General features: G+C 47.6%; 9 protein-coding genes; 5 read left to right on the forward strand and 4 right to left on the reverse strand.

Moving 5' to 3' along the window:
- Positions 1 to 1727: 1727 nt before the first annotated feature.
- On the reverse strand, positions 1728 to 2689 carry FFUJ_13710 (uncharacterized protein; the record flags this gene model as incomplete). XM_023576425.1 has 3 exons in its annotated part: positions 1728 to 2163; positions 2215 to 2485; positions 2590 to 2689. 3 exons carry the CDS (start codon positions 2687 to 2689, stop codon positions 1728 to 1730), a joined length of 807 nt encoding a protein of 268 aa, XP_023429575.1.
- Positions 2690 to 4400: 1711 nt separating this feature from the next.
- On the forward strand, positions 4401 to 6651 carry FFUJ_13711 (uncharacterized protein; the record flags this gene model as incomplete). XM_023576426.1 has 3 exons in its annotated part: positions 4401 to 5193; positions 5245 to 5572; positions 5619 to 6651. 3 exons carry the CDS (start codon positions 4401 to 4403, stop codon positions 6649 to 6651), a joined length of 2154 nt encoding a protein of 717 aa, XP_023429576.1.
- A 448-nt stretch (positions 6652 to 7099) lies between these two features.
- Positions 7100 to 7817, reverse strand: FFUJ_13712 (uncharacterized protein; the record flags this gene model as incomplete). XM_023576427.1 has 3 exons in its annotated part: positions 7100 to 7193; positions 7243 to 7463; positions 7515 to 7817. The coding sequence occupies 3 exons, from the start codon at positions 7815 to 7817 to the stop codon at positions 7100 to 7102; spliced, it is 618 nt and encodes a 205-aa protein (XP_023429577.1).
- Positions 7818 to 8215: 398 nt separating this feature from the next.
- FFUJ_13713 (related to myo-inositol transport protein ITR1) lies at positions 8216 to 10813 on the reverse strand (the record flags this gene model as incomplete). XM_023576429.1 has 11 exons in its annotated part: positions 8216 to 8557; positions 8614 to 8638; positions 8688 to 8924; positions 8971 to 9007; positions 9061 to 9117; positions 9164 to 9187; positions 9242 to 9545; positions 9596 to 9872; positions 9919 to 10012; positions 10070 to 10657; positions 10705 to 10813. 11 exons carry the CDS (start codon positions 10811 to 10813, stop codon positions 8216 to 8218), a joined length of 2094 nt encoding a protein of 697 aa, XP_023429578.1.
- Positions 10814 to 11455: 642 nt separating this feature from the next.
- FFUJ_13714 (uncharacterized protein) lies at positions 11456 to 13820 on the forward strand (the record flags this gene model as incomplete). XM_023576430.1 has 2 exons in its annotated part: positions 11456 to 11859; positions 11915 to 13820. 2 exons carry the CDS (start codon positions 11456 to 11458, stop codon positions 13818 to 13820), a joined length of 2310 nt encoding a protein of 769 aa, XP_023429579.1.
- A 2077-nt stretch (positions 13821 to 15897) lies between these two features.
- On the forward strand, positions 15898 to 16491 carry FFUJ_13715 (uncharacterized protein; the record flags this gene model as incomplete). Its single annotated transcript, XM_023576431.1, has 1 exon — positions 15898 to 16491. The coding sequence occupies one exon, from the start codon at positions 15898 to 15900 to the stop codon at positions 16489 to 16491; it is 594 nt and encodes a 197-aa protein (XP_023429580.1).
- Positions 16492 to 17107: 616 nt separating this feature from the next.
- On the forward strand, positions 17108 to 18010 carry FFUJ_13716 (related to D-arabinitol 2-dehydrogenase; the record flags this gene model as incomplete). Its single annotated transcript, XM_023576432.1, has 1 exon — positions 17108 to 18010. One exon carries the CDS (start codon positions 17108 to 17110, stop codon positions 18008 to 18010), a length of 903 nt encoding a protein of 300 aa, XP_023429581.1.
- Positions 18011 to 18420: 410 nt separating this feature from the next.
- FFUJ_13717 (uncharacterized protein) lies at positions 18421 to 19691 on the forward strand (the record flags this gene model as incomplete). XM_023576433.1 has 3 exons in its annotated part: positions 18421 to 18441; positions 18489 to 18719; positions 18765 to 19691. The coding sequence occupies 3 exons, from the start codon at positions 18421 to 18423 to the stop codon at positions 19689 to 19691; spliced, it is 1179 nt and encodes a 392-aa protein (XP_023429582.1).
- Positions 19692 to 20720: 1029 nt separating this feature from the next.
- On the reverse strand, positions 20721 to 21992 carry FFUJ_13718 (uncharacterized protein; the record flags this gene model as incomplete). XM_023576434.1 has 2 exons in its annotated part: positions 20721 to 21149; positions 21216 to 21992. 2 exons carry the CDS (start codon positions 21990 to 21992, stop codon positions 20721 to 20723), a joined length of 1206 nt encoding a protein of 401 aa, XP_023429583.1.
- Positions 21993 to 22911: the final 919 nt, after the last annotated feature.

Below are 22911 nucleotides of genomic sequence, written 5' to 3' on the forward strand. Positions count from 1 at the left end.
AGGTGCACTCCCGATATGCCAGCGCACAGCGCAAAGCTCATGATACTCTGTGAATCTTCTAAGCCATGATCATACGCAGTAAAATTGTGAAGTTGCGGGAGCATCGTCCAAGCTTCTATTTGACAAAATATGACGCAGCATTTACCATAACATAAATACCGGAGATGGTGCGCATTTCATTCAAATTTAGGCGTGGACCGACCATCTTTCGGTTCAAGTCCGTTCACATCGAGCCGCATCCGGGGCTTATCCCCCGGATATGCCTGTGTGAAACGACCCCGCCATTGATTTTGCACCTGGTACTAAAAAGAACACCACGCCATGGGCGGGCCGGGCCATGAATTTCATCATGCCTCATCATCGAACTCTCATATTTCTGAGCCATCCACCGTCAGACGTGACCGCACGTTCCCGGCAGTTGATGTTCTCCAACCGGACGTTGCTGCCGAGCTTCTTATTGTTCTACGAGAATATCCGATCACTAAGAGGCATAGTTGCTGATAATTGGTTGTTTCCCTGCCTGCAGATTATCTTCGATGGTGGCTGCGTCAAGTATGCATATTTGAGTCATTTTAAGTGGTAATTTCCTCGTTATCTCTTTGTTTAATTCGATTTTTTCTTCTTTGGTTTCTTTCGCTGCCTAATTGGAAAAACGGGCTGCTTCTATCTGTTCTTGTTGGTTGCTTCACGATAAAACCTCGTGGACTGCGCTGCAACAGCATTACACCACCGGAACTTCTGAACATGGTACGTCTTATTGCCTGCATTCTTTGCTCTTCTTAGCCCGTTCGATATGTGCATCTCACTCTGTCTCTCCTCAGTGTGGTTTATCGACGGGCTACCATTGGAGATTGACTTATGTTTCCAAGAGGTTCGAGACTGTCTAGACTCTAGAATGGAACAACGATTCAACACCCCGGCCCGGTAACGCCGTTACAAGTGACAAAAACTTCCTGATGTTGACACACACAGAAGCAACCGCGATATTGAGCGTTTTGTTCTCGGAATCCTTGTTCTACAAGCATTCTTCTCTTTCATTCTCGTCGTCAAGTCCCATCATATCATCCCAAGCTTGAGCTTTGAGCTCAAAGAACCCCACCGAGGGGCACATTTCAAGTCTCCGCCAATGACAAATACCTCTTCAACTGCCCGTCATCCCCGCTACAAAAGCCCGTCACGATCCAATCACTTGTCTCATATTAATATCAGATGGAGCCTCTAGTTGGGAATCGTCCAGGAACCTTGATGTGATGAGTGGTCCAGACTCAACAATCGTGATCTAGCAATCGTGGGCCCGCTGCCCCTCCAAGATGGACCAAAAGCTCCAGCGCCATGACGCAAGTGATGAAAACTCCATTTGTTGACTTCCATGTGAACGGGTATTCCTTGATAAGTAGCTTCGGCGGCCACAATCTTTTGGGCTCGAAAAAATGTCGCGTGCAGAGGTGAAGTTGCAAGTAGGCAAGCTTCTAATGTAAATTTTGCGACCTAAGAGAAGGCCATTTTTGAGGCTGAGACGTTGAGAGTGAAATGAAAAGAGGCGTGGTATTCTTCCTTTCTTACTAATACTCTATCCTAAGGAAATACACCAAAAAGATTTCCTTGAACCCCGATTGCCCCAATCCTATCCCCGAAATAGGTAATTATCACAAACGCCAGATATGCATTGTCAAAGTCCATCACTATCTCCAATTGAGGCCCATCTCAAGAATCTGAGATCTGGCCGCTTACTTCTCCTCATCCTCAGCTGGAGCACCCATCCCCGAGAAGGGGCACACACCACCGGCGGGCATACCACTAGGATGTGGAATCCTTGACGGGGGGTTCTGGGGATGTTCTGAGGCATCGTCTTCGGTACCCGAACCACTGCCCTCGCCAAGGATGCGCTTTCCATGCAGGTAGCCCTCGCGCTCAATCTCGATATCAGAGTCGCCTGTCTCGAATTCGGCACCATCCTTGACATGCCATTTGGCCATGAGGTCGTTCTGGATCCAGATGACCTTGTTAAGAGCCTTGACGAGAGCTGTCTTGCGCTGAATGTGTAGACGAGGGTGTGAAAGGATAGCTTCGGTCATGATGTCCTGGATGAAACCGAGACAGACACCAAGGTGGACGTATTCGATGTGAAGAGGATGCTTGCGACCAAGACCAACGTGCATCATTCTAGACAAGTCAGTTTCTACTCATGGATTCTGTTGAAAGGGGGCTCCATACCCAACCTTGTCCAGATACTCCCAAAACTCCATCTTGCTGGGATCTGAGCACAGCTTCATAAGATAAGCACGCAGAAACATCTTTCTGTGCAGAATTTGAGGACTGTTCTCGTCGGGAACTTCATCGAGAGGGCCTTCGAAGGAAGTACTTCTGGTGGTGAAAGCACGAGCTGTGATATCGTATTGGAGGAGTTTCTTGTAGACAATGTTTACGACGGCGGGGATGAGGGCCTTGACGTATTTTGCGCCAGTGATGAGAGCTTCGATGTCGCCTGTAAACGCAGACTGTTAGTTGAGTTTGGGTTATGGATAAAACTTGCTCTCAATTGCGAGGTTGAGGTCGGGTTATGGAGTGTTTGCGCTGGGCGTAACGTACGGCTTGAGAAGTCGAGGAATGAGTGAAGATACTGAACACGGGCTTCGAGGTTCGTGTAGAGATCCTCGCGATCAATGTGCTTCATAGGTCGCGAAGTCATCTTGGCTGTGTATTTAATTTGGTGACTGTATTCGAAATGGGTAACTTTGTCGCTGAATCGTGAAACTAAGCCGAGAATATCGACCCTTGTGCAAGTGAGGGTATAGATGAAGGTGTCGCAGATCGTAGGCGCAAGAGAAAAGGTTGATTGAGCCTGTCGGTATTTAACAGCAAAATTCTCAGCTGATGCAAAAGCTCGTGTGACGCAGGTTAATTTGAAGGACTTGGTCTTCGCAAGTAACAGATCGATTATACAGAATCGCACCTCGAACAACAGCCAGACGTGTCGATATTTATTGGATTGACTATCCTTGGTAATTTACCCCTCGGTCCCTTGTCCATGACAACTTTTTTTTCTTCTTCAGCGATTATACGCGTGCTCATGACATGAAAGCTCTTCCCCCGAGTCTCGCCTTGCTCCGTTTGGTTGTTTGTTAAGCTGAGCGCATCACGCCAGGTCGATATTATCAGACGATGGTGATGGTGGGCTGATGAGTGGGTCTGTTCAAGGGTCTGTGATTATCGGTGCCAGCCGGACGCACCCGAGGAGAGATGAGATGGATTCGGTGTATCAAGAGATTTATATTTTGTTTCTATTATACAAATACGATACTGAAAGCTGGTATCCTGAGACATCACATCGAACTGGCAGTATGGTTTGTGAGGTTCTGATATCGGTAGGGACCTGAAGTTGACGCTTGACAGCTTGAGTGGGTATCGACGGCGACTTGCGGGGGTACCTATTCAATGAATATTAGGCTGATTCATAAAGGGAAAATCAGCTTAATGTGATTGGTGTGAGCTCCAAGCTCGAACAACCGTCGAAGGCGGCGGATAGCGACAGCTAAAAATGGAGGATGAGCGCTAGATCGGGCAATCCCATATTCCAGAAAGTCGTTCGAGATCTACACAATGACTAGGTTTGTTTCAGAATCTAGAAGCTTTTCGGATATGATGCAAGTGACACAAGTCCTTGTTCATGCCTATCAATTCGTAAATACCCCTTGTCTTGAATGCTAACATGGCTTATGTGAACTGCACTATCGCTTACTGCTCGATTTGCCTGAGCCACATGTAGAATTCCCATTGTATTACCGAATCAATTGACGAGACGACTCATTTCGAAAAGGCCCATACTGAAATCTCGACTCATCCGTGCGGTTCAGCCGTAAGCAAGGACATGATGCCAGATTCCCGAATTTCCCGACAGGATTTCGGCCGAATGAGAGGGTCGGGGTTAATGTGCAAAAATCGTCAGACTTGAGCAGGAACATGACGATGTTGTAGGAAACCTATTGGACTGACACGAAAAAAAACAATTCATTATGTATAACAAATAAAACGAGATGAAATTTGCCGCAGTAATAGAATTACACATTGTTCTATAATAGAAGTATTGTGAAGAATGCTTCGAAGATATAATTCACAGTTCTAGAGAGCTGTACAGGGTAGGCACAAACCGTCTGACATAATCAGAAACACGTGACCTTAGCACACACCAAATTCTTCTTTTCGGCTCATCGGCCTCACCTCGCTTCAACACCCTCCAACACCCGGGAATCCTCCGACAATCAGCCATCGCGACGGCCGCAACCATTCAAACCAGTCGAGTTCGGCGCCATTCTCAAGGGTCCCGCTTACGGAATACCCCAGCTCCGCCAAACGAGCTCCGTGCTCCGCTGCAGGCCGGCACAGCCTGGCAGCTCGCCGCCATGTCCGGCTCACCACCTCCACCCTCACCAAACTCCCATGCGACGGCTCACGCGTACGCGAGCAATGGGCTCGAAATGCTCCAGGCCGCCAGCGATGCCGCCCATGCTATCACTCAACACATGAACAGCCCCCAAGCTCTCCAACATGCCGCCGTAGCTGCCGCCGAAGTCGTGGGCCACCAACAACCACATGCGCCCATGGAGCCTCCAGACGGCATGCCTCATGCGACCGAGTTGCCTACTCAGCTTATACCTGGAAATGGAGCTGTTATGCGCGACCCGACTATCAACCCGAAGCTTACTCGACTACGACGGGCCTGTGACATGTGCAGTATGCGCAAGGTCAAGTGCGACGACAGTAACATACCGTGCCGGCCGTGTCGAGAGCTCGGTGTAGACTGCACCTACAACCGCGAGACGAAGCGTCGGGGACCACCCAACAAGCATGCCGAGGCCGCAAAAGCTGCCAAGCGCTCGCGGGTCGATATGCCATCGGCGGCGACTGCAGCGGTGGCCGCTGCTGTAATCGGATCTTTGTCTCCGTCACCGCAAACTGCGGCAAAGACGTTAATGAACATCTCGACCGATAATGTCGATGCCGAATACATTGCGCCTATGCCAGTGTTGGAACTGCTGGTCGATGACTTCTTTACCTACATCCACCCGCTTGCGCCATTCCCACACGAGCCTACGTTCCGTCAGTCATTCGCCAACCGTGAAGACCGTACGAAGCCCGAGTTTCTTGGTTTGCTGGCGAGCATGATCTGTGCCCTTGTCGCATCCTTCCCACGAAGTGCGAGAGAACATCTCAAGGCACAACACAGCACCCATCTGTTTCCTCGAGCTATCGTCATGGTTGAAAGATGCCGTGAGATTGCCTTGATTACACGTGGGAACAAGTGGCAACTCAAACAGCCAAAAACTCTGGACGATGCTGCAACCAGCTACTTCTTGGGACTGGCATCGGGATACACGCATCAGTGGAACGCTTCTGGTCAATTCATGGCCGAGACCCTGACCCTCCTCCGCGAGCTGGGGTTCAGCCGGCCCAAGCACCCTGGTGATTTGCCGACATTTGGCAATGACAACTGTTCTCCGGATCCTCTTCCGTTCAACCATGTCAAAGATCAGATCGGGAAGCGTATCTTTTACTGCCTTCTTCTCGGCGTACGGTAAGTATCGCTTCCTCTTGAACAAGGCTCTACTGACATCTCTCAGATCTTTTTCTCAGCTTGGTGCGTCTTCTGCAGACATGGTGATTGCGCCATCAACACCCAGTCTCCCATATCCCGCATATCCGGAAAATGTTGATGACATCTGCGTTCTCGCCAATGAAGTCATTCACCAACAGGATGGCAGCGTTACTCTGTTGACAGGCTTCCGTTTTGCTATAGACATTTACACTACGATGAATGGTATTGTCAGTCTTGAGCTGGCGTATGGTATGAGCACGCTTCCCTGGGCGGACCAGCGCATTTTGCTTCGAGATGGTCTTATTGCAGCCAAAAGCATCACCGATAACTTGCCACCAGAGTTGCAGCTTGGAGACCATGGTGTCGAAGCAAACACCATGGCCAGTCTTGATGATTCTGGCATGCAATACGTGCCTCCTGCGTGGCCCAACAGCCAGCCAGCCCACGATCTTCGCAACGTGATCAAGAACCAACCCGCTCGGCGCAGACATCTTCAGTATGAGATTCAAAAAGCAAACATCTTTGTCTCACAACTCGCTACACGTTCTTATTTCGTCGAAATGTACTTTGACCTACGGGATGTCCACATGGGAGAACAACGACAGGAAAACAACCCTATAGAGGGCCACTCAGAGGAGGAAAAGGCCGCACAGGATGCTGATGAGAAGGAGATCTACGAGTTCATGTCAGAAGAGCGGGAGCTGATCGTGCAAAACCTCCTCACAGTTTTGGGGTCGATTTCTCAACGAAACATGGAGCCGAATGGTGGATCGCTCATCAATAAGATCCGACAGGTTGCATCGACACTTTTGAACGACGCTCCTGAGCGCAAGGGCCCTTTTGCGGTGAAATCAGAGGAGGCGTTGTCGCAATTGATCAATATTTTGGTCAAGCTCGAAAAGACGGGTGCTGGCACCGGAGGTGGCATCGATGCGCATGCACAGGATCCGTCACAGATGACATCGCAGGACGAAGAAGAGGAATTGCGACATTGGGCAGATCTTCGAGATTACCAGTTGCGATTTGCGGCGAATGGCGGATTTGCCGGAAATCTATAGACAATTGGGGCACAAAGATGCGATGAGACAAGGTGTTGTCTTACTACAGAAGGCTAATGAGGAAGATGTGGTGTCGATTTGAGGTAGCATCTATGTATAATTATGATACAGCGCGGAAGATGATCGCAGGGCTTAGCAAGTCTGTAACAGCTATAGCGCATCTTGTACCTCCATGTTTTTGTCACAAAAGCAAATACTGAGAAGGTATCAGGAAGGGCGTTGCGCAAGCTATGGAACCGTTGACCAAACTCTCGTTCCCTGTGCTAGAATTGCCATGACATGAAGAGTGTTGTTCACGATTACGAAGAAACAGCCAAAGCCAGGGCCGGCTTTGTCACAGCCAGATTAGATGCGAAACTACAGGAGCAAGTGTTATTAATCGCGTTCTGCAAATCCTTCGTACTGTAGAGGTATAGCGGCAAGGAATGAGGAGACTTTAGATAGCCGCTCAAATGGGTATATGGCTGTTTGCGCTCTGCCTCTCCTTTCGATAGAACCTCATCTCGTAAATCGACCACCCAAATAAAACCCAGTTAATAATTCTGCACGTATTAGCAAGTCTTGATCAAATTGCTAAACGAGGTTACGTACGCTAGTATTACTAGAAGAGCGATCATGGAGCCCTCTAGACTTCGATTCCAGACAGGGTAGTTCTCCATGTGGTAGATGAGAATCGCGAAGCAAGCCGTTGCACCGAGCGCAAGGATGAGCTGCACGATGGTGTTGACAATTGCCGGGACGTGAGACATGGAGTGGTTCGCGCGACGAGCAGAGATATTCATCACGACCGCCCAAAGCAAAGACGTAATGGACTGTGATAAATCAGCGATCATGTCTCACGTAGAATGGGAGCGCATACGTACTACTGGCAAAGCCGTCCAGAGCATCCACGAACATTCATGACCGATGGGTACATCACTCGGACAGATCTGCGATCTAAGAGACCACCAAATACTCAAGATAATGATGACAACAGGAATAGCGATATTCAGCTGCCGTGCAGTCACGACAGCGAAGTTCTGGCGTGGAGTTCGACGGTAGGGAGCTGGTTGGGCTTGGTAGTATCCATACTGAGGCGGAGCATTGTATTGAGGAGGAGGATACTGCTGATTAGGGTACGGTTGCTGCTGTTGATTGGCGTACGAGTATTCGTGAGGACCAGCCATTTTGACGATTTCTTCAGGTGTTGAAGTTGAAGTTGAAGATGAAGATGGAGATGGAGATGGATGCTTTGGATGGTTCGAGGCGCAGTGGACAAGAGCATGACGTTGGCACGGAAAGTGGAGGTGCTGGCGCCAAATGTTTCGGATATTTCTGGGCATTAGCGCGGGGTCCATGGGGAACTAAACTTTAATTGAATACGATGTGCGAATATTACAGAGATACGATATCGAGTCAACATGTATCATATCCAGTCTCGATATATACAACATAGAGCACTGGATGTCAATACTATTTAGTGAGCTATAATCTCCGTGGTTAGAATAATCTTGCAAGAATAGAAAGGTTGCATAAACACAGTGATGCCCAGCCGAATCCTTTCACCTCGCCTAACAACGTCCAATCACCCTCGCTGCCCATCCTCCACTGCCCACTCATCATAAGCTAGTGGTCTCTCGGCATCCTTTTTCCAAAGCAGATACCTCTTGGACAGGAATGGAAGCCGTTTCGTCAACTGATAATGCGCGAATCGACTTTTCGGATTATTGAACACTGTATCCAACTCTTCGAGAGTAAGTTGCTTTGTCTCTTCAACAAAGAAAAAGATGAGCACGAATGCGACGATGTTGAGACCCGCGAAAAAACCGAGTGTGCCGGCCATTTCGAATACGGCATTGATTCGAGGCAGGATAATTGTTAAGAGGCCAGCGAAGAAGAGGTTGATGGAAATTGCCACAGATGCGCCCTGGATCAGTCAGCATATTCCTGTTGGTGAAGTTGGCGGGCAGAAGATGGACTTACCGCCTCTCTGTTCTTCAGTGGGAAACTACGTATCAAGAGTCAGCGTAAATCGTGATTGAGTGCTAGGTTCCTACCTCTCTGATGCTAGAGTGAATGGGATTGGCCCAAGACCAGGACTGTACGCCGCGGCGAAAAGATAGATGAAGATGATTCCGGCGATTGATCCGCCTGTATCTGCTTTAGGCTTCGGCTGGTCTCCGGAATCAACCTGAGGTGCCACGGCATAAGAAATTGTAGCAGCCATGAGAAACATGCCCATCAGTGGAAGAGTTAATAAAAGCCAACGCCTTCGGCCGATGATATCGATGGACCTGTCTCTGTTAGCACTGCCGAGATTCCTCGACTGTTGAACAGTACCTCATTGCAAGCATGCCAAAGAAAAAGTTGACACCACCTAACGTTAGTTGTTGTAAGTCGTTGTTTTTCACATTGAGTTAGGATGCATACCGAAGCCAAAGCTGTAGCCCATACTAGTCTTGACACCGTAGTCGCTGAACATGCCATCTAAAGGTTGTCAGTAAGCCTTGAGTGAGCCACTCGAATTTCTTACTTGAGTAAAAGGCAAACACATTGACTAAATACAAATATTAGCTAGACTGGATCAATCCTCGTGACGGTAATACCTTACTTCCGCAAAGTTGCTGCGATAAAGCAACAACACAACTACTCCAGAGAGCATTTCGAAGCCGTCGTCTGGTGAACAACGGCTTGAACTGATCAACAGAGAGCCTTGAAACAAGTATAATGAGAGATGCGTATGTCAAACCAGAAGTAGGCGTTCGGTTTGTCCTGTCCTCATTCTTGCTGTTGACACCGTTCTGGTGTTCGGCATGGTGAGCCATTTCGTGGCGATTCTTCTCACGACGGTCCCGGTGGACCTCTCCGTCTCGAGTAGACCACCAAATCTGAAACAAGTCGCGAGTGGCTTGAAGCTAGAAAACTTTTAGCTATGCTCGAGACACGTGTAGTCGGCTGATCTTACCCTGGTCGGTCGAACTTGAAGGAGGTTTCTGAAAGCACGATCAAGGTTATAATTAGGCGTACCCGGCCGCATATAGAATCTGGGACTCTCATAGCAGAAGCAGACTGCAATAAATAATAAGATAGATGGCACAACAGGCGCAGCAGCAATCCACTGTAAAGCATGATATCGACCCCCGCGCTCGTTGAGACCAGCATTAGGTTGACCATCCAGAGTATTAGTCGCGGCCGCAATGACAAAGTTGATGACGAAACCGATCATGATACCACAAGCGACCCTGAAGAATATTAAAAATGGGAGTAGTGTGCTCGAAAAAGACTCACCAGAGCTGCCAGGCAAGGATAGTTGAGCCGCGCCAGTATCCAACTGCAGTCTCAGAAGCAAGAATGGGAGCACTGACGGCCTTGATCCCCATGGCTAGTCCCTAATATCAGTATTGAAATGCTTTAACGCTCTAAATAGCCTAATACTCACCTACTCCTCCAACAATCCTGGCCCCCAATATCTGCTGCCATGTCACCGCAAAAGCCGACCCGATCGAGCTCGCAATGATGAGTAGAGCCGAAAGCCCGAGAGCACCGCGTCTTCCAAGGCAGTAATTAACCGGTAGCGAAAGTGGTGCACCGGGAAAAGCAGCTGTGAGGAAGGGAATAGCGTTCATACCTCCAAGTTGCCATTGGGCCGTCGAATCGGCTCCATTACTCTGTGTATCGTCCTGTCTCTGGATATCGATACCGATGGTCTCAACAAAGAGACTCATAGCGTTGATGGATGATTGAACATGGCCTTGGAGGAAAGCTGCTAGTGAGACTGTGCAAATAATGATGAGCATTCCGCGCTGGCTGAAGAGTCGCTCGCGCTCTGCCACGAGGCTTTCTTTCTCGTCTTGGGTGAGCTCAACGACGGGTGAAAGATTGGTGATTAAGCCTTTGGAGAGACGGTAGTAGTAGTTTCCATTCTTAGCTACCTCTGCCGCTCGCTCAACCTCGTCGCGTTCGAGAGAAGGGAGCTCTCTGCAGAGAGTGTCGATGCCTTTTCGAAGAACGGGTTCAGATACACCGGCTGGAGAGATCAGCATGGTGATGTCAGGAATAGAGAGCAACACATACCAAGAGAGTTCCCAAATTCATCTCGGGTGTGGATTTGTTTCTCAATCCATGCTTCCACTCTCTTCTTGAGACTCGGTTTCTGCAGTTCTCGATTATCGCGTTCCGTCATGATGGTGAACAGCTGTGTTGTTCATCCAATGCAAGACATCAACGGAAAGTCATGAATTGATCACAGAAACAAGATGATGAGGAAAGACGAAACAAAAGATTGGACCCCAATTGACCTCCTCTGTCAACCCTGCTTTCAAGGTTCTTATCCCCCTTGCCAAGCTGAATCCCAAACTTTGGCCCCCAAATTTCATGTATGACAAGCAAGGCAGACCTTACGGCACCCGCATACAGTACGAGGCCATCTACGCAACGTCCAGGTCCAACAGCAGATACTCGAGTGTCGATCAGCGGATCAAACCTCCACCTTTGGTGAATGTCCCGTGGGGAAGCCTATATCAGCCCTATCAGACATGTTTGTCACTCGTTTGAGTGGCGACTGTCTCGGGCGATTTTGATGCAAGGAGATGCTTGAAAATACAATTGGGAAGGATCATCGTCTGACAGGTTCAGCGAGTGTTGGTTGTACGTTACGCACCTACAGTACAGTCCCGACAGTACAAAATGATACGGATCAACGTATCCGTAGGCTGATTGGCAATGCGGGGGTGATGCAGTATGTCCCGTATTCGTCATCGCAAGTCTTATCTTCGCGGCTGTACCTCTTCCAAGAAAACATCGCCATGATATAGGATTCTCCAAGATGGCAGAGTTAGCCTCAGCCATTCAAAGCTTTATTGCTTCCAGTCTGACCGCATGGCACCGTATCGACACAGTTGTAAGCTCTATAAGAGATGCTCCTCGAAATGTCGAGCATTGGAAAGTGGTCGGGAGTGTGCTGAAGGAGAGCTTGAGCCAGATGGAGGAGAGGATACGCCAGCGACAGAATTATATGACGGCGCCGGAACAGAACCTCTGTAGAGCTATCGATGGATTCACCAGGGACTTTCTAAACGATCTTGAACAATTGGAGGGGACGATACCGGTGAAGAAGGGAGGGAGATACTGGGTGCAGCTGAAGTTGAGGTTGCAGGATGATAGGGAATTGCTCACGCGTCTTTCTCGCAACGTCCAGATTTTCCAGGTATCTGCTTCAGCACTATCATTGTAGGTATCTCCTTCCTGTCCTTCAATTCCCTTATCTTTAACACAAGGCACCTAGGTTAGACCCACCTACCAATAACTCCAGAAACATACACCAATTTCTTGAAGGCATCAGCGATGAGAACCCTGAGCAGCTCGACCCCGTTGAAGCTCCCGATTTACACAAATGGAGAGAAGCTCTCTACGAAGTCGCCGACATCGCAGCCCAACGAGAATTTCCCGACCCATCACCTCACGATCACACATCAGAGCAACGCGAAACACCAAGAAGACCATCGGGTGTAAGCCCAATAGAATTGCAATACCGATTCGAGGCTGCGGTATCACGAGCGAAACGAATGTACGATGCCAAACTGCCAATCATGGCGAAGAAGGCACATGACGAAGCGATAAAATACGGTGGAGAGATGCAGGCGATTGACCCGAATGCTATTAGTGTTCCCGAACTGGTTGACATGGAGACTAGCTATGTCCGTATCGTCAAAGCCTGTAGTCCATTTGTGGACTCGTATGAAGCACTTGCGTGGGAGAGGCTACAGAATCTCAAGTCTAATTTGCACAAACACACTGGCCACGGAAATAACGTCGACTTTTGTACCGAACAGGAGAAGGTCGGTATCTTGTGCGCTGAACTGCGGGATCGAGAGGGAGCGGTTGAGTTCTTGAGAATGTCGCTGGATACATATTTATCCAACCGCGAGGAGTACGAGGACAGAATACCACGAATATCGATACTGGTCTGCGAACAATACGAGTGTATGGGGCAGTGGAATAACTTGGATGCCTTCAAGAAAGTCATATTCGACAAACTGGGCTATGATCCGGCCTCAGAGCCGTATGCTCTCGCTGACACGATACTGTGGTGTCGCCAGCATGGATATGAAGCTTCGGAGATCGAGGGGAGATTATACATACCGGAGGAGAGCTTTGTCGAGAGCACTCCGCTTCACGATGCGGCCGCCGATACGACCGTCGGGAAGGAGATCATCCATCAGCTGATACCTATAGTCTACCATGCGAGACCCGATGCGAACGGCGACACGCCCTTGCTCGTGGCAGTACAACACTCCAACAATCTCGCGCTTCAGGCATTACTACGGATCTCCGGATCGGTTCATGTTTTGGACTCTAAAGGCGGTACTCCATTACATCGATGTGATAACGATGAGACATTGAAGCTACTCCTGGAAGAGATCAAAAAGCCCGTTCACCACTCCTGCCCGAATGAACAAGGTTTTCACTTGGTCGACATAGATTCGACAGATGGTTATGGCGAAACAGCTCTGCACAAAGCTTGTGAAAAAGGTAACGAGCGCATGGTCAGCTTGTTAGTAGCCGAAGGCGCAGACGTCAATCTGGTGTCCGGGTCGAATGAGACCCCATTGATGGTTACCTGCGAACGATCCGAGCTGAAAGGAAAGGGAAGATTAAGCAAAGAAAGAAGGCGAATTATGGAAACATTGGTGAATCGCCATGCAGACACAAAACACAAAGATGACTGGGGCAAACCTGCTGTTCCAAAGATTCTCAAATCGAGGGGATATAGCGAAGCCGAGATCGACAAGATGATCTCTCCAGACTTGACACGAAGATTCACGAGACGACGGGGACAGGAGAGATTTTCCGTTTCATCAGGCAGCAGCTCCGAAAGACCATCCTTCGCAACACTCAGTGCCGTATCGTCATCGTCACCGGTCGAACTCGTTGGCGACATACCCTCGCGACCAGCAGAGTTGCCCTTGACCCCAGTGTCGAGTGGTGCACCGCCTTCAGGATATGAGTTGCGATCAGGGGGGACATGGTCAGAATTACAGTTAGCTGAGCTTCCAGGGTCCACGCCTGTTGTGTCGGTTGAGCTGGATAGTAGACCAGTGGAAGTGGTTGAGTCACCGAATCAGAAGTTTTTGAGAGATGGGAAGTTGAAGAGTATTAGAAGGAAGTTGAAGATATTAGGTGATCGGTAACGGAGTAGGAAGGGGTGACGTGTGCTTGGTGTTGAGACTGAAGGGTTTAATGGCTTGATGAGCTTGCGATGAAGAATGACTTAATTTATGAGAGTTACAATACCCTATAGGTAGGAGAAGTTCTTGATACCGGTTGTATGTCGAATTTGGTGATGTGGTGCTGAGTTGAGATGTAGTAGATGGAGTTTTGGTATTGATTGAACATGACACAACGTACCCAGCCATTTTTAAGATGAAGATGTGAGGCCAGAGTCAGGGCTAACTTCAGTGAATGGTCCTAACCATATATCAGGCAAGACACGCCATTTCATGGATTTATCGATAATCTATGCATGGTGTCGAGGGAAAGATTGGTCGCATTAATCGAGACCGTGGTAGTAGAGCACCGGAAATATTCTGGCTCCATACATAAAGAAGCTTGACGTGCTAGGGGGCCTTACCCGAGGTTTCCTGACCGAGATAAAGGTTCGCAGCATGTTGGAGCTGCGCTAGATGCGCCGTCGTAGATGGATCTCGGTCGCATCAGCTCGTTGCTCGCAAGTTATGGCCTTTCGTCTCACGAACGTCGATGCTCTGCACCTCAATGCGATTTACATACTGGTAAGGTAATTTAACCGATAACTAGGAAGTGTGAAGTAGCGAGAACGTGGGAGAATCGTGAATCTGAAGCCACGAGGTGCCGCTGAAGCACGCACAGTTCACAACACGTTGCCAACAACCCTGGCTCCTGACTCGTCCTAAATTGTTGCCTGGCAATATTGCTGAGACTATTGGTTAAATCCTGAAGGCCAGGTTGCTTATCCAATGTATATCGCTTCTCGAGAGTCTAAATGGACGTGCGTACCACTATCGCATACGAGAGTGACCGCGATTCATGGTCTTGTTACCCAATATGACTCAATCGCCGTCTCTGTGATTGGCGACGGCTCTGCCTTTCCTGCCGCCGCACTTTTCATGGTGAATAGACGAAATAAAGAATCAAAATGAGTTTATTAAGCCGCGTCGGCGTCGTCCCTCCCTCAGCTGCTGGTGAGACGAAGTGGATCGAGAAACATATGTGAGGGACTCGAGTAGAAGGTCGTCCAGACTTGCTTAGTATTGATATCGGCCGTAGAGAAGAAAAGAAGTCGATTTTCTTGAAGCCACTCGGAACATATGTTTCGGTTTCTGGTCAGAAGAGGTTGACGTTCCATTTTATATGGAAAGGATTGAGAGTGTGTCGGAGGGGAGAGGGAGGGCTAGCTTTAGCTTTAAGAGAGAAATGATCACCAAAGGTTAAATGGCCATACGACGCACAAGAGCCTCATGTTATTTAAGCATAAGTTTATAGAACCTCGTGGTTCATACGCCACGACTGCCTAAACTCTCAACCCAGACTCTCGAATGACAGACTCACAGTTCAGACAGCATCTCGGCTTACAACCAGCTCAAATTCGCTTTTACCAAAGCATAAGGAAGCTATATACTCTAAAAACAGTCCTAAACCAGTCATATATCCAATTCTGACTCTACAACAGATGCATATCGAACCACAAAGACTTGTAGAGAAATATGCAACTACCTCGATAGATGTAATGTCTTTAAATCTTAACTTAAACTTGACGGCTACTGAACATAAATACCCCCTTGATTTCCCACTCGAAAATCCCCATCATGGTTACTGCTTTCTTCTTACAAGCACATTAAGTTGTTCTGCTGTCAGCTCGTTGTTGCTGCATCACTCTCTCGCAGACACTTGTTACCACTATCAAAACATCGCGGTGTACTTGCTGATTCTTGTGAGCTACTTTCCAAGAGCTTGCGGGTATTGGACATGTTGCTAATAGCGTTTTAGTTCTTTGTTGCTTGACACACCTGCATTCTTTAATGTGCTGGTGAGAGATTCTCCATACAACTCTTCTGTCAAGTCAACATCAGCATTCTGTACATCTGTAATCTTTTCTTTTCTTCTTCTTATATCAACACAAGTCCTCCTGTCGTCATTAAAGACAGTATCCGCACTTAAGTGTTGGTAGAGGCATATTTCTCCTGGTCTAGTCAGAGCCTTGGTTTCTTCTATACCATGTGTCTCCTCAAAATGCTCCGCACCAGCGGCACTCGTCAAATGCCAAAGCCAGAGTCAGAGCCCTTTTTCTCTAAACAACAAATGGGTAACTCAAGAACTGGCGACTCCCCTCAGCAAGTCTCAAGTGTTTCGACAGGAGAGACCTCTGCTGGGCGAACAAGCCTCCCCTCATACTGTAACTTTTATACAGAGTGTCCAGTTGAGGAGGAAGAACCATCTTGGAGCTTGTTCGAGGGAGAATGGCATCAAGACACAAGAAAGTGCACGCTGCGTATGAAGCAAGAGTATCTAGACCAATTTGAGAACCCATTTGACCAATGGGATAAATACAAAAACCATACTGCTGAATCAGAATCCACTTTGCAGTCTTGGCCAAGCCTCAAAAGCACTCACAGCATCTCAAAACAAACCCCTGGCTGGACTGGTGAATACTCTTCTATGATAGAGTATAGTGCAAGCCCTGAAGTTTCACAATGGACTGGGCAGTACTCTGATCCTTATGAGTACAGTGTCTCACCAAAAATGACACGACTTGGCAAGTGGACTGAATCAGATGCCCCAGGCAAGCCAGACTTCAAGTGGATTCTGGAATATACACCAGAATAAAAATATGGTTGCAGATTCTGTCTCTCTCTCTCTCTTTCTCAGCAAATTCGGCAAAATTCTTTACAGCATGGGTGGTGTCTTTGGTGTTGAGTTTACAGCGTGGCGTTGGTTTTTGGGGGTTTTAAGAAGGATTCTGATCTCAATAAATGAGTCAGTCCAGACAGCGGGTGTTTGTTTTGATGGTTGAAGTGGTCTCAATAAATGAGCCTGCAGCCTGCTGGGTTTTGGTGTTGGGAGCATTGTCTTTGGTGTTTCTGGTGGTTAAAGTGGTCTTTTATAATAAAGCGTTGTTTTTCTTCTTCTCAACACATTGATAACTTGCTTTATGGGTGCACATTATAATGAGTCCAAAAATTCAATAGTAAGGACTACCTCAGTAACCTTCAACTAAAATCTTCTAATGTATCATAATCTGGACTAAATTATGACGAGATATTGCCTAAATTACTCTAAAGTTTGCCAATGAGATGGAATGCATCACGTGCCATGCACTCAAAGTGAGGAGGCGTTTTTGACCTACGTAGGCTAGGTATAACAGTGCAACGTACTATATCTCACTACAGATTCTTTGAAAAAGCCATTCTTAGATATTATAGGTTCTTAGACTACTCCGACAATGAGTGACCCAGCAGCCCGTGAAGACCTGACCAAGCGGCAGCTTCCTTCCATGACACTGGCGAGGGGTATCGAATCTCTACCTTCTGCAGCTCAAGCACGCACAGCTTTAACTTCGGATGATTCTTTAACAAGATTTCAAGTCCAGGGCGTTGCAGTTGTCACCGGAGGACTAGGAACCATTGCATTGACTGTTGTTCGAGCACTGTTGCAGCACGGCCTGACTGCGCTGATGCTGCTTGACCTTGACGTGACTTCGGAGTCTGCGATGAGCAAAGTTGATGATCTCCGGAAAGATTTTCCGGAAAGGAAAATTGAGGCCGCGTCTGTGGATGTAACCGATGAAGAAGCTGTAGGACAGGCCATGGCTTCAGCAGTTGAGAAACTAGGTGGCCTTGATTTCCTCGTCTGCTTCGCGGGTATTGTCAACTGTACTCATGCCCTTGATCTTTCACCCAAAGTCTTCAGAAAGCTTCTTGATGTCAACACGACTGGAAGCTTCATCTGTGCCCAAGCTGCAGCAAGAGAAATGGTCAAAGCCAACACCGGCGGCCGCGTCGTGTTTATCGCCAGCATATCAGCACATCGAGTCAACTATCCACAGCCGCAAGTGGCGTACAACACTTCCAAGGGAGCTCTTTTAATGCTGAAAAGCAGTCTCGCGGCAGAATGGGCGCGGTATGGAATCACTGTGAATAGCATCAGCCCTGGGTACATGGACACTATTCTTAACGAGGGAGAAGGATTAGCGGATGCGAGAAGGTCATGGGCCGAGAGAAATCCTAGCGGAAGAATGGGAATGCCTGAAGAACTGAGTGGAATGGTTGTTCTATTATGTTCCAAGGCTGGAAGTTTTATCAACGGGTCTGATATCGTTGTCGACGGCGGAGGAATAGTCTTTTGAGCGCCCACCATAATCCGCCAGTCGCTGATATGAAAGGATATTCCGTAGCCAGTTAACAAGCAGATATCTTTGATAAGAATATCAACGGCTAGTTCGAGGCGGAGCTATCACGTAAACGCAGTCACTCCACGTCTGCTCACGCGCCAAGTCCGACTCTACAGAGATCGGCCATGTAAGTAAGCGGCCAACAAAAAACACGTTGATCCAACAAAATAGACACTCAATTCTCCTCGAATAAAGGATCCGCATGTGAAACATTCGGAATTGGAAAATCCCAGAACCGACCGAGGTCGCATCGCATCGGAAGCCATGGAAGTTTAATTGGGGTCATAGCGACGGAGGTTCCACCAAAACTTAATCCTTCTCAAACTCCGACTTCCCCTCTCTTCATCACTCAAACTCCGAGAGCCATGTCTTCAAGATCGATATTTGTGAGTGACAAAGACATTAATCGACGAGACTTGCTAAGTGAACATAGGGAATTCTCTTCGTTGGACTGATTGCTTCTTTCGTGTACGAAAGGATCAATCTGATTCAGACATTCTATCAAAATGTTCCCTCACGTATCACCAAGGTGAACAACATCGGCAAATATGAGATCAAATTTGAAGATCGGATAAGGAGTTGTGAGGATGTTTTACTCATAGAGGAGTATCATCTTGCAGTTCTAGCCTGTGATCCAGGAAGAGAACGGCACAACACCGTCATGGTTCGTTTCAGCCCCATACTCAGCGATTGTTACTAACAATTGTAGGGAGTCTTTGCAGGAAATGTTACCAATAATGCTGAGCTTTGGGCATATGACTACACAATCACCGATGATCCCGACGCTGAATCCCTCAAGAGGATCAAATTGGCTGGATTCCCTCACGCATCTGACTTTCATACCCTGGGTATGGCGTTTGATCTTGAGACGTCTAATCTCTTCGTCGTGAGCCATGCCATCGCAGGATCACATATTGAGCTCTTCAATCTCGACATTGAATCATTGACTGCTAGTTATATCCAGACAATTCAACATCCTCTCATCAATGCGCCAAATTCAATCGCTTCTATCAATGGTCAGGAGTTCTACGTCACCAACGATCACTACGTCACCAAGAAGCAGTCATTCCTGCTCAGCAACCTAGAGACATATCTTGGCCCACCGACAGGAACAGTAGTCCATGTCAGCCTCAAAAACTCAAATATCAATGTAAAGGTTGTTGCGTGGGTTCCTTTCGCCAACGGTATCGAGATCCTCAACAGTTCAACCGTTGCGGTGGCGTCATCCTCACGAGCAGCCATTTATATGTTCTACACTTCCGACGCCACAACGTTCAAAGAGACATCGAGGATCAAACTTCCTTTCCTACCAGATAACCTCTCCGGGTCTGGCGGAAAGCTCCTGATTGCAGGGCACGGCCACATGCCTGCCCTGGTGAAGTTCACGCAGTCACGCCGTTTTTGCAACGACCCCTTTGAATATGAGCGCGCGGACCCTACTGTAAAGGAGTCGTGTCTCAAACTGCAAGCTGTTTCTTGGGTGTCTGAATGGAGCGAGAGCGAAGGATTGAAGCACCTTTATGTTGACACTGAATATCCGTCCAGCTCCACTGCTGTCAAGGACGCTGGAAAGGGCGTTGGAATTATCACGGGACTTTACGCCAAAGGAATATTGATCTGGAGAGGTGAGAAATAAAACCATGCTGGCTTTGTGTTATCGCGGAGTATTGGAAAGAAAGGTGACGTCTAGAGGAGGAGAAATGTGTACAGAGGTGAAAGATTGTATCTGATCAAGTGGATGCAAAGGCATTTAAACATGTTTCAAGTTGACATTGGTCAATGAGTATAAATACGGTTGAGGGTACATGGAATGATGGCCTGTATTCACAGTTGGGAACGAGACTGAACAACGGAGTTTGTGTAACATCTTTCGTCTTTCACTATCTCTGTATCTCAAGCACCATCTAAGAGCAGTGCCGGATAACGGATTCACAAGGGGCTAGACAAGTATTCAACAGTACATCTGCGATCTCATGATATTCTTTCGTGAATAAGTCCAAAGACTCAGGTATAAATCGACCCATTTCGTAGACTTTGGACGAAATACACTCAAATTCATCGTATCTGACGCAAATTGTCAAGAAGCCTCGCTATTATACACGATGAATTCCATCACCACTCCCCAAATGCTTCCTGGCGACTCCTTGGTTTGCGGTGTTACCCACTCGCCTCCTGTCGCTTCAACTTCTCCGACAAAAAAGCCTCAGAATAATCGCTGTGCTCGCCGAATGATATGCCAGTGTCCCGGATGCCATGGTTGCGAGCGTTTCATCACACACTGGGCGACTTACCAGTGTGCAGTTTGTTTCCGTAACTGCCCTGCCTAGCGCTATCGATATAGAAAAGAATCCGGGCCTCACGTATTGCTCCTAATCTTGAATTGTTTTAGAGATGCTGGATGCCGAATGCTGGATCGATCGGGGCAGATTTTGCTGATTTAGTTGTCGCTACAGGTAGCCTCGTATCGGTCAGAATAATACATCATAATCCTGAAAAAGCTTCGTCCCTAGTCTTTCTTTTTCTTTTTCTTTTTCTTTCTTTTCTTTTTCTTTCTTTTTTTTTTTTTTTTTTTTTTTTTTTTGCCTTGCCGTCAGCCTTATGAGGCCATCGAGCTTTTAACTTTCCATACGAAGGCTTAAACAATGACTCCCTAGTCATAGTGACATCAAGCATTGTAAAACATTTCTTCCTCAATGTCATCCGTGGTGACGACTACGTCGTGCAACCTCGCTGCTTGAAGCTGCTGGCAGGTCGAGATAACAATGCCTCTAAGATCCCTGTGATGCATAGTCAAAGTCTCAAGGTTGGGAAAGTCCGAGGCGTCAAAGTCGCCTAGACCAGGCTGGGACATCATGCCGAGTTTGATGGATTTGATGGAGTCTCGGTGAGGTTTTAGGATATCTCCAACCAAGGCTAGACTCCACTGGGGGTCTCTTCTGCTCCCAAACCTAAATCCGGAGTCCCATCGCAGAGTGAAGTGCTTGAGGTCTTTCAGCCATATCACAAAATTTCTCACCAAGTCGGGATGATCGGCCGAGTTAATGAGAGTGAGACTGGAAAGAGAGAACCCAGAACATGGATTGTAAGTGGCAAGCTTGTTGCAGTCAGTCAGTATCTAGCTGCCTCGGTAGGTATGGTTGCAAGGCGAAAGGACACTTACACTCCCGGGAGCATTGCTTCTACGTGGATTCGAGGGTTTGCGAACACGATGACGAATCGTCAAATGCTTGAGGTTCAAGAAGCCGCCACTCAACGCCAGTTGGATATCATATAGAGTCAGAACATCGCGATGGTATGATATGTCGTTGAGGATCTCGATGCACTCCAGCCGTGACATGCTCATTCTTCCGCAGGACAGTAGACGGTAAGTGATATCAAGCTCCGGGAGCCAAGTGCCAAATGCATGCCCAGAAATGGTCAAGACTCGAGTGTTGAAAAGCCAATTTGTACAGTCCAGGATAATCGAAGCAAACGTTTTTGGCCAAGGAATAGACATCTGATGTGGTTCCCCAAGGCCCAAGGGGGGGCTGAGGAATTCGGGTTCCACAGGGTCGCCCGTTTGCCGATTTCGTCTGTGGACAAATATGAAGCGATTGCAGTATCGGCGAAGTTGTACATTTTCTCGCAATGTCCGATGCAAAAGTGAGACTGGTCTGCAAGTAGAAAGCCGGGCGGCGCGACGATCAGTATCACGATATTCATCTGCGTAGATGCATATACAAGAATAAAGGGCCTCGGTCGCAGTCGCATTGAGCCTGGAACACACCAGCGCCAGAGAAATAAGATCATCGTAGTAAGGGAGTACCGCTTCATTTTCATTTCGATAGCTGTTCGTCGGCGCTCGCGCTCGTTCAGAGGCTTTCTCCACGATCATGCGCAAAATCTCATTGGGGAGTTTCAGGAGGGGGAAGCAATCGCGTTGCGTGGAGATTTCCATCGTCGTGGGGTCAGTGAAATAAATGTTGGTTGATGCATTCGATGAAGGAGGAGATGAGAGGAGAGAATAGAAGCAAAAGAAAGAGGTTAAGTCCTCCGAGTAAGGTAGACCGGGAAACAAACCTCAGGAAGCAAGAAAACAGCCCGGTGTCAAAATAAATTCAGCAAAAGTCCCCTAAGCTTAGGCTATATTTACCTAAGCATTTTGACCGCTACGGTTAAGGTCCTGAGTTTATTTCCTCCCGTAGACCGGGAAACAAGAATGAAGGCTGATTGATATTGGCTCCGTTGGCGGCACTGGCAGGCAGGTGCTGATAGAACAGTAACGCTGGATAAGAGTTATTTCAATAAGAAATCATTCAAACATATGAGTTGAGAATCAGAGTGACTAAAATATTAGGAATTTCACCTGAAACTTATATTAGTTAAACATATATCTTTAACTTTTAATAATGGCCGTTAGCCTAGGTAAAGTCTAGCTTGGTAAGGACTATCAATAATCATTCCTTTTAAGAAAATCTAGTAGTAGCGCCAAGTCCTTTGCGTTTTCATCTTTGGATCCTGAGTACTAATCTGATGTAATGAGGAGATTTAGGTAAGTTTAGGATAATTTAGGATAATTTAGAATATCTTAGAGTAACTTATGATAATATGCGATGATAGACTGGTAGTTGAACAACGTACACGTGCGGGTCCCGATACTGTCAAATCGATCGCTCTAGACCACTATTGTCACCTTGCTAAGGGATTTATTTAGTGGAGTGATTTTTCTTTGTGGCTGCTCAACTCCACAAATTCATGGAGAGTTTTTTTCCATTTTCTTTCTTTTCTCGATGTTCTTTCTCCACTCAAGGACCCTGAACTTTCACTCTACATCCACCTCTCAATTCACCACTTCTTAAAGACTCTCTCAATCATTG

This window comes from Fusarium fujikuroi, chromosome FFUJ_chr04 (genome assembly GCF_900079805.1).
Source record: "Fusarium fujikuroi IMI 58289 draft genome, chromosome FFUJ_chr04".
In the NCBI taxonomy this organism is placed as follows: domain Eukaryota; kingdom Fungi; phylum Ascomycota; class Sordariomycetes; order Hypocreales; family Nectriaceae; genus Fusarium; species Fusarium fujikuroi.